General features: G+C 43.8%; 1 protein-coding gene across 6 annotated transcripts in view; it reads right to left on the reverse strand.

Annotated features, from left to right (window-relative positions):
- MCF2L2 (MCF.2 cell line derived transforming sequence-like 2) overlaps positions 1–13,915 on the reverse strand; it is a 316,634-nt gene that overhangs the window by 161,860 nt on the left and 140,859 nt on the right. For all 6 annotated transcript variants that reach the window (XM_075938056.1, XM_075938058.1, XM_075938055.1 and 3 more), the window contains exon 14: positions 2,739–2,842. In XM_075938056.1, the coding sequence (XP_075794171.1) occupies positions 2,739–2,842 (104 nt within the window). The remainder of the gene's footprint in view (positions 1–2,738; positions 2,843–13,915) is intronic.

Raw genomic sequence — 13,915 nt, forward strand, 5'->3', positions numbered from 1 at the left:
ACTCAAGGGTTTTTTTCGAAAAAATTAGCCTTTTTTCAAAAAAACTTCACTTGCGTCTAGACTACAGCCGCATTCTTTTGAAATTAAATTGAAAGAACGCGGCTTTTCTTTCGACGGCGGTAAACCTAATTTCACGAGGAAGAACGACTTTTTTCGAAAGTATTCTTTCAAAAAAAGGCGTTCTTGAATGCAAACAGGGCGTTTTCAAAAGAGAGCATCCAGACTGCCTGGGTGCTTTCTTTCGAAAAACCGGCTTGCTTTTTCGAAAGTGCTGGTTGCAGTCTAGACGCTCTTTTTCGAAAGAGGCTTTTTCGAAAGATACTTTCGAAAAAGCCTCTTTCAAAAGAGGCTTGCAGTCTAGACGTAGCCTTATAGATTTAGAGGTCACAGGAGAAGGCATAAAGCTGAGGCCAGGGAAAGGACTGGAGAAAATAGATGGCTGTCAGCAGAGTAATAGTTAATTGTATACTGAGCTAAACTGGGGGAGAAGGAATCTCTTCCTCTCTTTGCTTAATATCCAGCTTCTAAAATTCCTGATGCAGATGAACTCACTATTAGTGCCTTTCACCTTCATACAGGTGAGGTCATAGTGGTGAACCACACTTTTGCCTGCCAACTAATGGTTTGGGGGAAAAGAAAACAGGAACTAATTCACAACTAATAGCACATGAGTGTGAATCATTTCTAGGACCATTTCAATAATGCAGCTGGCATGACTACTTTAGTAAGTTTCTAAGAAAAAGCTGCCCTTGCTTATGGGTGCAGCAGGCAAGGAGTTATGGACTACTATATATCCAGAAGGCAAGACAGGTCAAAGAATAGATGTAAGAAGAAAATGTCACTGTTAGAATGACGTCCAGGAGTTAATCATTTTCATCTGGTTGCAAAACAACAGTGTGTTAATGTGTCTAATAACCTCCTTAATAACACTATGTTTAGGTTTTTGTTCAGAGATAAATGTGTATGCAGTTCAAAGTACAAAGAAACATCAGCTAATAGGGAAAAATGAAACAACTGTGATCGGACTCTCACTTGTAGGGACCATGATCCAAACAAGATGAAGACCACCACCAGCTCTTTTTCCCCACTTTTGACTTCCAAACTTTAGCTGTCCTTGTGATCCCTATCCCCCGCCCTGCCTCCCTACTTTTTTAATCCAGCAGTTAATGGAGAAATCAATCAGGTAATGTAGGTAAACATGAAATTAAAAATTCCTTGCCTCCCAGCCAGCGGAGAGCTTTGTACAGGCAACTTTGAGCACATTGTGTATAAAAGGGCTTTTATTAGCATGTAAAGAATCAAATTAGTCTGTGTCATGTCAAAGCTGAACGAGGCCTAAGGAGATTGCTGGTTGCATGATGTCTTAAGACAAAGTAAAGATAGGCATGGACTTATCTGCAGAGCTAGTTTAATTTAGTACTAGTGAAATCTATTTCCAGCTTATAATCACTGCACAAAGGAACCACATTCCCAACACGTTTGGAGGGATGGTGGTTTTTCTAGATGTTAGTTTGAGCAGGCAAGTAAGAGATGCCTGCTGCTGGATTCAGTCAAGTTCTGACATTCTCAAGTTCAAGGTGAGAAATTTTAGCAGAGTTCTTTATCTCACAAGTACCCATAAGTGTGTGAGATGCCATACAAACTAAATGCCATCTCTTCTCTAAGCAGACTGCAATCTAAGCCAGGTCTACACTAAAAGAGAATGTCAAATCAAGATACGCAACTCCAGCTATGTTAATTATGTAGCTGGAGTCAACCTATCTTGTTTTGATTTTTCCCTGCCATACCCAAACCAGGAAGCAGACAGGAGCAAATGCTACCGTGAGCTTTCCGTACTCCTTGCAGAAGCAGGAGTACTGGCCGCCGGTAGAGGCACCCTCTGAGTTTGATTTAGCGAGTCTTAACTAGACTTGCTAAATCAAACTCCGGAAGATTGATCACAGCTGTGTTGATCTTCCATGTAGTGAACACATGGCCTAAGAAGCAAAATGACACTGAGGGAAGACCAAAGGACAAGGGCACTGTAGTGGAACAAGGCAATGTTACAAAGCTATATATTCAATTACTGATAATGCATATGTCTAACACTTCCTGTAAATATGTGATTTCTTGTACTTCTTTGACCTTCCTTTGCCATACAGCAGTAGTTATTGGATTCATTTGTTTTTATTTTTGAAAAGTATTTAATGAGTAAATGTCTCTTTTTGGGATGTGGGGGATGGGAAGCCCACTTAATATATCCTATTTAATTTTTATCTCTGGAAGGACTGGATACCACAGTGGGTGCGAGAAGAGATTCTGAATAGAACAGTTTTAGGGGGTTCATTTTACTGAGGTGACACCTGAGTAAGTTCTCCAATTCAAGCAAAAAGCTACAGTCAGACACCTGAGAGCTAAGAGATACAAGGTGAGTGAGGAAATATCTTTTACTAGACAAGCTTTTGAGCCATGGAGAGCCTTTCTTCAGGGCCCAACACAGCTATACTGACATTACAGACCTGTGAGAAATGGACTATTATATGGGAGGAGTATTCAAGATGCATATCCAATACATAAATGGCCAGATACTTTAGTCAAACAAGGAATTTTCAGCTTTCACCTGAATGCATGCTCATTAAATCCAGCATGAACCTGAGGTGGGGAACACATGGGAGTGGTTGGAGGGTAAGAAAGGTATTTGTAAAAGGTTTTGTTGCACCTGTTACAGCAGAGACTTTCACAAACAAAGATGCTCCTACCTTAATTCCACCTTTAGTCTTCTTAACACTTTTCTTTTTCGATAATTCTACCTCAGAGGTGGACTTGGGTGGACAGGGAATTTCAGCTGATCTCCTATTGGTAGCTGAGGGAATCAATAGAAACAAACATTAGAAAACGTGTGCTTGCATGTTGAAAGCCTAGTTCCTGTTGAAATCAATAGGAAAAGTTCCAATTTCCCATGGGGACTAAGTTTTGTTCTTTAGTAAACTGACCAGTGGCAGGTAGTTTTAATTTCCATCAGTATACGTAATGTTAGGAGGACTAAACTGGAGCATTGTCTTTGGTGAGTTAATATCTGTAGAAAGCACAAGAGTAAAAAAAAATCTGACAACTAAACACACACACACACAAACAGGACTGCTCATGTGTTTCAGTCACCAGAGAATTCCCAACTATTTTCAGTTTTTTGGCATGAAAGTGTACAAGAATCTTGTCCAATTGGGTACAGTAGAACTGATCCCAAACTACACGAATACTTTCACAGGATTTCGGTACATAGCAGTAAGATTTGTTTTCTTTTGCACTCAAAATATCTATGCACTAGTGAATAATGGATGCTGCCACAGATGCTCTGCCAGTCAGAATATAAACTTTTTTTTTTTTTTAACTGTGAGCTTGGAATAAAAGTCATTAGTGGAATGGAAATACCTAATGCTCAGTGTTTGGAGACCACAATTTGAGAGGAGACTCCACTGTGTTAAGCTTCTTTAGTTTCGCTCACAGTGAGCAAAGCTGCCAATTGTTGCTCCAGGCAAATCATCAGGAGTAATTGAACTGTCTCTCCTATGGCTAAAAGTCTCAAGGGGAGCTGTGTTAGTCTGCATCTGCAAAAACAACGAGGAGTCCTGTGGCACCTTAAGGCATGTCTACACTAGGAAATTATTTTGAAATAACTTATTTTGTAATAATAATTCCCGAAATACTATTTTGAAATCAAGTGTCCACTCTACAGGGAAGCCTCAACATTAGTCCAAGGCAGGCACTCTTGGGGTATGTCTACACAGCAGCGTTATTTCAGAATAACTGACATTATTCCGAAATAACAAAGAGTGCGTCTCCACTACAAGCTTTTATTTCGAAATAATGTCGAGCTGGAGGACTTCTTACTTTGACTCATGGTAACATTTATTTTACGAGGACTAAGGGAAGTTGAAGGAAGAGTGTTCTTCCTTCGATTTCCTGCTGTGTAGGCAGCACCAAAAGCTGAGTTAAGCTATTTCAACTTCAGCTATGTCAATTGCGTTGCATAGCTTATTCCAACTTTAGCCCTGTTGTGTAGCTGTACCCTTAATGTAGACGCACAAATTTGACTTAGGCCCCCCAGGAAGCATTGGGGAGTCATTACTTTGAATGATTCTGGGGCGTAGTTATTTTGAAATAGTAGCAGGGGCACATCTATACTACCGCTATTTTGAAATAACTACAGGCAGTCCCCGGGTTACGTATAAGATAGGGACTGTAGGTTTGTTCTTAAGTTGAATCCGTATGTAAGTCGGAACTGGCGTCCAGATTCAGCCGCTGCTGAAACTGACCGCCAGTTCTGACTGACATACAGAATCAACTTAAGAACCCCAAGCGTCCCCAAGTCAGCTGCTGCTGAAACTGATCAGCGGCTGATTCCAGGAAGCCTGGGGCAGAGCAACTCTGCCTCGGGCTTCCTGTAGTCAGCCACTGGTCAGTTTCTGCAGCGGCTGACTTGGGGACGCCTGGGGCAGAGCAGCTGGGGTGCTGCCGGGTTGGTCCAGTAGCGCCCACAGCGGCGCTGCGGGACCAACCGGCAGCGCCCCAGCTGCTCTGCCACAGGCATCCGGAGAAAAGCCTAGTCTGCTGGGGGGGGGGGGGCATACTAGCTGCGCCCCCCCCCCCCCCAGCAGACCAGGAAGACGCGGGCGGCGGACCGAGACGCACCGCGGTCCCGCCGCCCGGGTCCTCCGCGGCTTTGCTCCCCGTCTCCCTGGTCTGCTGGAGACCAGCAGACCCGGGAGACGGGGAGCAAAGCCTCTGAGGACGCCGGCAGAGGGACAGCTGCGGCGCATCTGGGCTGCCCCGCTGCCGGCTTCCCCCGAGGCTTTGCAAAGCTGCGGAGGCGCTCGGGCAGCGGGGCAGTCGTGGCGCGTCTGGGCTGCCCCGCTGCCGGCTTCCCCCGAGGCTTTTTATTCCAAGCTCACAGTTAAAAAAAAAAAATGTGGAATCACATTTACATCCACAGGGGACATTGGCAGGGTTGGAACATTTAGATTAATTATGCATACTTTGTTAGCTCAAATTGCAGGACAACTGATAGGAATAGTAGGTTGTCATCCTCTCTATGATTCACTGGAGAAGGAAGACACATGCACTTAGCATATATCTGTGACACTCACTGGCATAAAGGGATACCATTTTAGGAGACTTCTGCCAAGTCTTTGCTGAACGTGTGTAAACAATTTTTTCAAAGTTTTAGAACTTGTAGACAAATGCAGGCATTTTGTTTTAAATGAGAAGAGCAAAGAGCACTTCCCTAATGCCGGACAAGCCTCCTGCCTAATTTCAAGCCCTTGAGCCAAAGTCTGAGTTTCTGGACTAAAGGGCTGTGAGAATTTTTTTAATCTGGGCAAATCAATGACTTTCCCTAATCTCCTTCGGGAAATGGCCAATCAGTTTTGCTGAAACTTTCCATAATTCAGCATGAGGCAGACACCCTGTAGGGATAACTTCAGCTAAAATATTTAGTAGCATTATAAACTCAAAACAGGGTCTTATAAGGAAAGAGCCAGGCAATATTTACTATGCATGATGCCAACAGCTCTACTTGTAATATTTCATAGCTTAGTGGAGGTTGAACCTCTCTAGTCTGGCACTCTCTAGAAAGGTAACATCCATGGTCTGGCATGATTTTAGTTAGCCAGATATCCACTTATCACGAGTGTGGCCAAGTTTCCCTTGGTTCCATAAAGTTTGTTTATAGCCACTAGTCCTATTCTGAGTGTTCTGTGCTGTTATTTGGCTCTAATTTACCCCTAAATGTCTTCTAAGAGCCCAGTAAGCAGTGGAAGTGTTGGTAATGCTGTTAGACAGTATGACCTCCCCTAGTTCAGCACTGGTCAGATCCCGAGGAAGCTGGTCTAGAGAGGTTCAAGCTACATAGTTTATAAGTGGTGTGCCAGATTGACCACATTAGCCCTATGTCAATTTACATCAGCTAAGGATCTGGCCCTCTATTTACAGGAATTCCATCAACCACCAAAAAGCAGGAAGCAAAAATTTAGCCAACCCATTGGAGTCTCAGAAATTGAGAGAACTGGAGCACAGAAAGAGACTATTAATTTTCTCTTTCCTCGCAACATGATTATGCAATCCAGCAGACAAACACTTGCCCATGTATGGAAAGGGTTAGAGAAAGCCACTTGTGAGCCACCTATCCATGCTCAACCCTCTGCTGAAGGCTGCCCTAAGTTATGCCTTCTGTCAACAGCAGCTATTATGACAGCTGGGGATCAGCTAGGTGTAGGCCACACCCCATTTGCCTGGCCATGCCCCTTGCACTGGCATGCAGGAGAGGGTGACTCAAGTTTCTGCCCTTCCCTCACACATGACACAGAAGAATTTATTTTTACCAGGGTGTGTGTGTGTGTGTGTGTGTTGGAGGGTGTGTGTGTGGAATGTCACCATAGAATTCACAGGAGCATTTCATGTATGATCCTCAGCACCATCACTTATGGCCTTTCTTTGAGCATTCTGCACTGGGTATATTTCACCTTTTTTCCCTTTCCCTGGAGGACCAGAGTGAGGAACATGGTCAGCATTTTGCTCTGGAAATAGGGACTGTCTTTCCAGAGAGTTGGGCAGGTGCAAAAAAATCTCTGGATATTTTTTTTTCTTGCACAGGAGAGTCAGTCTATGCAGTCTAGATACACAATCTGTAGAATACAAGCCTTACTCTCTGGCCTCCAGCAGCTGGTAACCACATCTTATGTATTCATCTGCTCCCTTATTTTCATAGAAAATATCTCTGAATGCAGCAACTTTCTGTTGACATAGTTTGCTTTGAGGAAGATTCAGTTGCTTCAAACAGGTGAGTTACAGAACCTGCCATAACCAGGACAGGTAGCCTATCTTCTTTCTTCTGCAATTGGTGCTCATAAACCTGTCTGGTATACATACCCCGACCCTGCAATGTGATCCCATGTGGAACCTCACTGACTTCAGTTGGACTTCACAGGGATGCATGGGTCTGCCCTCATAGATCAGACTGAAACAATGAGGAGTCCAGGGCTGGCCCTATCATGAGGTAAACTGAGGCGGCCTCAGGTGCCAGACTGTGGGAAGGGGAGCACTAGGACCCAGAGTGTAGAAAATTGTGTCTACTGCTGGTGCATATGTAGGTAGCAGAGCAGTACCATGAGAGGAGTAGAACAGGAAGAAGGCAGAATTGAGACCTTTCAAAGTTTTGGCCCATGCGAGCGGGGATGGGGGCGTCATTTGAGCTCCCCACCTCAGGTGCCAAAATGTTGTGAGCAGGCCCTGGAGGAGCCCTGTGGCACCTTAAAGACTAACAGATTTACTTGGGCTTAAGCGTTCATGGGCAAAACCCCACTTCGTCAGAGATTCATCTAACTGGGTTTTTGCCCATGAAAGCTTACGCCCAGTAAATCTGATAGGGTATGTCTACATAGCTAAGGTATTTCGAATTAACAGCCGTTATTTTGAAAACTTTCCTACACAGCCATTCCGTTATTTTGAAATCAATTCAAATAGCGGAGGGCTTATTTCAAAATTGGTAAACCTCCTTCCACGACGAATAGCGCCAATTTCGAAACTGCTATTTTGAAATAAGCACTATGTAGACGCTTATTTTGAAATAGGGAGCCTCCAGCCCTTCCCAGGGTGCCCTGCTGGCCGCCCTGACCATAAGGTCACTTCTGACCTGATGCTCTGCCGGAACTGGTTCTAACCAGCCTTAAATGCGATTCAACATCTACTCAGTGCGGATGCACTATTTCAAAATAGAAAAATGCTATTTCAAAATGCATTTTGTGTATAGACACGTTATTTAGAAATAAGCTATTTCGAATTAACTATTTTGAAATTAGATATTTCAAAATAACACTGTAGTGTAGATATACCCTAAGTATTTAAGGTGCTCAAGACTCCTTGTTGTTTTTGTGGATGCAGACTAACATAGCTACCCCTCTGATGCACAGATCAGATTCCTGGACCATAATTCGGAGCAAAATGGTCAGCTATAGATATATATTATTATAATGCTGCTTAAAGAAACAGTGCGAGCTACTATCTTTGGTAGCATTGAAACCTCTTAATTTGTAGGAAAACCCAAGAGAAGACAAAAAAGAGCTTCAAAAAGATCTCACCAAACTAAGTGATTGGGCAACAAAATGACACATGAAAATTAATGTTGATAAATGTAAAGTAATGCACATTGGGAAAAAATAATCCCAACTATACATACAATATGACGGGGACTAATTTGGCTACAACTACTCAAGAGAGAGATCTTGGAATCATTGTGGATAGCTCTCTTGAAAATATCCACTCAGTCAAAAAAGCAATTAGAATGTTAGGAATCATTAAAAGGGATGGAGAATAAGACAGAGAACATCTTATTGCCTCTATATAAAACCATGGTACACCCACATCTTGAATACTGTGTGCAGATGTGGTCGCCTCATCTAAAAAATATATATATTGGCATTGGAAAAGGTTCAGAAAAGGGCAACAAAGATGATTAGGGGTTAGGAACAGGTCCCATATGAAGAGAGATTAAAAAGACTTGGACTTTTCAGCTTAGAAAAGAGGAGACTAAGGGGGTCTATAAAGTCATGACTGGTATGGAAAAAGTGAATAAGGAAAAGTTGTTTACTTATTCCCACAATATAAGAACTAGGGGTCATCAAATGAAATTAATAGGCAGCAGGTTTAAAACAAACAAAAGGAAATTTTTCTTAATGCAGCACACAGTCAACCTGTGGAACTCCTTGCCATAGGATGTTGTGAAGATCAGGACTTTAACAGGGTTCAAAAAAGAGCTAGATAAATTCATGGAGGTTAAGTCCATCAATGGTGTCCTTAGCCTCTATTTGTCTGGAAATGGGTGACAGGAGAGGGATCACATGAGGATTACTTGTTGTGTTTCCTCCCTCTGGGGCATCTGGTATTGGCCACTATCAGCAGACAGGATCTAGGCTAGATGGACTGTTGGTCTGACCCAGTATGGCTGTTCTCAAAAAAATTTAATACTTTTTTTTTTTAAGTTCTCTAAAGGTTATCCTGGCAAGTGCAGGCCACTAAGCCTAACTTCAGTACTTGGCAAACTGGATGAAACTACAGTAAAAAAGAAGAATTATCAAACACACAGCTGGCCCTATTTTGCAAGTGAAGAGTCAACCCAGCTTTTGTAAAGTGAAAGCGTGAATCACTAATCTATTAGAATTGTTTGAGAAGGATCAACAACAACATAGGCTGCAGGATTAAAACAAACTCGAGGAAGTATTTCTTCACACAATGCACAGTCAACCTCTGGAACTCCTTGCCAGGGGATGTTGTAAAGACCAAAATTATAACTGGGTTCAAAAAATAATTCGAGAAATTGTTGGAGAATAGATTTGTCAATGGCTATTAGCCAAGACGGTCAGGGACACAATCTCATTCTCTGGATGTCTCTAAACCTCCAGAAGCTGGGAGCTGACAGCAGGAGATAGCTCGTTTGATTTGCCCTGTTCTCTTTCTTTACCTCTGAAGTATATGGCAGTAGACCTGGTCCAAAGACAGGTTAGTGGGTTAAATGGGCCATTCTTTTGACTTTGTTTTCAAGGCAATGTGGTGGCAAACTAAGGCTCAAATGTCAGAATGTCTCTGTTCTATTCTCAGTCCTACCACAGGCTCCCTGTGTAAACTTGAGTTAGTCATTTAATTTCGCTGTGCTAAAAGTAGTCAATGATACCTAACAGAGATGTGGCAATGCTGATGAGGTGTTTTGTGAGTCTGAGACAGAAGTCAGTTCAGAAATCCAATGATTGGCCTTGTATGCATGGAGCACCTATTGGACAAGATACCAGAAGGCGCCTTTTTCAAAACTAGATTGACCCTTTCTGGTCATGGTAGTTTAACTGTGGTATTTCCTTCTCCAGACCCAGGGAACACTGCACAAAGCCAAATATATGAGTAAGTTTTATATTTATGGCACACACCCTGGGTCAATACTATTCAGAGACTAAGCATCAGTATTCATTATTTGCTCTACCAATAAATCATAGACTATCAGTCTTTGGTTTGACCTGTCTCGGTTATCTGTAGAAATATCCTTAATAAGCTAATTATTAATACACACTGTATATTGCAATCTATGTATTTAACTGGATCTGACTGCTGCAGTGTGTGAGCCTCAATAGTACGACCCTGCTCTGGTATGAGGCAGGTCAGAGGGTGACTACACATCTCCAGTGACCACTGCACATCTCCCTAGTATATCACAGTTTTAGATCATTTGCAACCACCTGCACAGGTTTCAATAGTATACGTATGTTATTGTCTGATCTGTTGGACTTTGAGCTCACATGTAACATTCACCAGGGCTGTAACAAGGGCAAAGCGAATGAGGCACTTGCCTCAGACACATAGCTCAGGGGATGCAGAAAAATAATATCGAAAACTAATTATTTTAAGACAGCTACTTATTTTAAGACCACGCCGCTTCCCTCCGCCTCCCATTAGCATCGGCCGGCCTGCAGTTTACATGTCAGGCTGCATGTTGCCGCGCTGCAATCCAACAGTCACCAGACCTGGTGGCCACCCAGTGCATCAGCTGCTTCTGAACAGCATGGGAGGCTGGGCAATGTGTCAACCGCGCCACGTGCTGCCTTAATTGATTGTTTATGCTGTCTCATAACTATAATAAATAAACATTGTGTTGTTATTATTGATGTTATTTATGTATTTTCCCTTTTTCTACGAAATAACTACTATGAATATATACACATGAGGGGGCGCAATTTTATATTCTTGCCTTAGGCACAAAATTAGCTAGTTATGGCACTGACATTCACAGAGCCACATTTTGGTTAGGCTTTCTTGTAAAGAACCAATGGCGTCAGACGGGCCCTCGTGAACAATGGCTCAAGACTCTCTCAAGGGTTGCAATTTACACCACCTGCCAAGATTTATTTCTCTCTGCTTTTCTGTATATCTGGAATATTATAAAGCGATACATTTGTGTGAGCTCTGGAAATGACTATAAGAGCTGATAGGAAGGGAGCAAAATTATGGCTTGGTTTACACCATGGAGTTAGGTTGACATAATGTAACATATGTCAACCCAATTATGTTAGTGTGTACTTCCTGTTGATTGACATAATAACTACACCTCCATGAGAGATGAAGGGCTTATGTAGGGTTGAGTGGAGGTGATGCAGTGTTGTTGTAGTCACTGCATTAGTTACAACTGCTGTTGATTGGCATTCTTGTAAATTGCACAAACTCCCTGCTGGAGCTGTGAAACTGAGAAGAAAACTGGGCAGTCACCATGGGGAGTGGGGGCCTCTAGCTAGACATGGGTTCCCAAACTGGGGGGGGGGTGCATGAAGACATTCTAGGGGGGCATGAGGTGACCCAGCCCCTCCCCCATCAATTCCCCCTTCCAAGTTTTGCTGCTATTTTTTTTGGGGGGGGAGGGAGGGGCATGAAGGTTTCTCAAAAATCAAAAAGAAGGAGTGATGCCGAAAAGTTTGGGAACCACTAGGCTTCCCACAGACTCCTGGCTCACAGCTGGGCTGAACTTGCCCCGCTTGGAGGCCAACTGCCCTCTGGTTCCCAGCCCAGCTGCTGCCCAAGCTCCCCCACCCCTTGCACAAATCCTTGCTCCCCATCACTATCGGGGCTGCTGCCCATTAGTTCCCTCTGGGGACCCCCAATGCTTCCTGGAGAGCCCTGATACTGGCCAAAGGTTCCTGGCTCACTCTCCCTCCTCCCTTTCTTCCCCCCACCCCCCCAGAATCTCTGTTCCTCTCTGCCAGAAGCCTGGCTGCTCCTCCCCACTGCCTCGCAGCTCTCCACTCCCAGCCACAGCATAGCTCCCAGAGAGGAGCTCCCTGTCTGGAGTCCAAGCAGCTCCTGCCAGGGAGCCGGGCTCCTCAATGCAGCTGCTGGGCTCCCTGCACAAAGCAGGGAGCCAGGAGCCTCCAGACAAGAGGGAGCCAGGGAGCTGGGCACGCACAGCCCACCTCAGTTTGGAGAGCCTGGGCAGTAGCTGGGAGCCAAGAGTGGGGGGCAGCTGGGCTCCTAGTGGGGCTCACGCCACCTACCTGGGAGTAAGATTCATAGAATACTAGGACTGGAAGGGACCTCGAGAGGTCATCGCGTCCAGTCCCCTGCCCTCACGGCAGGACCAAGTACTGTCTAGACCATCCCTGATTGATAGACATTTATCTAACCTACTTGCAGGCATCTAACTTTTCTAGGTGATTTTTAACTTGTTCTTTTAAAATTTTATCTTCTAAGCCTGCCCGCTTCCCACTAGCATTCACTATGTTAGGCATTCCTTCAGACTTCTTGGTGAAGATTGAAACAAAGAAATCATTAAGCATCTCTGCCATTTCCAAGTTTCCTGTTACTGTTTCTCACTGACCAGTGGGCCTGCTCTGTCCTTGCTCTTCCTCTTGCTTCTAATGTATTTATAAAAAGTCTTCTTGTTTCCCTTTATTCCTGTAGCTAATTTGAGCTCATTTTGTGCCTTTGCCTTTCTAATCTTGCCCCTGCATTCCTGTGTCGTTTGCCTATATTCAGCCTTTGTAATTTGTCCTACTTTCCATTTTTATGACGACTCCTTTTTTATTTTTAGATCATGCAAGATCTCGTGGTTAAGCCAATGTGGTCTTTTGCCGTATTTTCTATCTTTCCGACACATCGGAATAGCTTGCTTTTGGGTCCTTAAGAATGTCCCTTTGAAAAACTGCCAATTTTCCTCAGTTGTTTTTCCCCTCGGTCTCGATTCCCATGAGACCTTACCTATCAGCTCTCTGAGCTTACCAAAATCCACCTTCCTGAAATCCATGGTCTCTATTTTGCTGTTCTCCCTTCTACCCTTCCTTAGAATTGTGAACTCTATGATTTCATGATCACGTTCACCCAAGCTGCCTTCCACTTTCAAATTCTCAACCAGCTCCTCCCTATTTGTTAGGATCAAATCTAGAACAGCTTCCCCCCCCCCCCATAGCTTTTTCAACCTTCTGAAATAAAAAGTTGTCTCCAATGCAGTCCAAGAACTTATTGGATAGTCTGTGCTCCGCTGTGTTATTTTCCCAACATATATCTGGATAGTTGAAGTTCCCCATCACCACCAAATCTTGGGCTTTGGATGACATTGTTAGTTGTTTAAAAAAAGCTTCATCCACTTCTTCCACCTTGGTAGGCGGCCTGTAGTAGACACTTGGCATGACATTACCCTTGTTTTTAATCCCTTTTAGCCTAACCCAGAGACTCTCAACACTTCCGTCTCCTATGTCCATCTCCACCTCACTCCAAGTGTGTTCATTTTTAATGTACAAGGCAACACCTCCTCCCTTTTTCCCCCATCTGTCCTTCCAGAGCAAGCTGTAACCTTTTATACAAACATACCAATCATGTGTATTATCCCACCAAGTTTCTGTGATGCCAACAATGTCATAATTGTACTTATTTATTAGCACTTCCAGTTCTTCCTGCTTATTACCCATACTTCTCACATTTGTGTATAGGCATCTAAGATACTGATGTGACCTTGCCTCCTAGTTTTGCCTTGATCCTCCTTTCTCTCTGCCCACGAGCAGCCAGGTTCTAGCTGCAGCTCCCTGCTTGCCCTGGTGACTGCCCAACTTTCCTGTCAATTTCATCGCTCCAGCATGTCGCCCTGCAATTGACAAAAATGACAGCCAATAGTGGATGTAAGTAACACAGTGGTCTGAATGGGCACTGCATTGTGCTAACTCCACTCACATGAGCCCATGTGGGTGTAATTATTACATCAGTTAGTAGGGCTCTTACATTGGCAGGAGCAAGGCTGTAGTGCAGTGGTTCCCAAACTTTTCGGCATCACGCCCCCTTTTTGATTTTTGAGAAACCCTCATGCCCCCCCCCCCCCCCAAATAGTAGCAAAACTTGTTGAGCAAAAAATAAAAAAGGAACT

The sequence above is a fragment of the Pelodiscus sinensis genome, chromosome 10 (assembly GCF_049634645.1).
Source record: "Pelodiscus sinensis isolate JC-2024 chromosome 10, ASM4963464v1, whole genome shotgun sequence".
Lineage (NCBI taxonomy): Eukaryota > Metazoa > Chordata > Testudines > Trionychidae > Pelodiscus > Pelodiscus sinensis.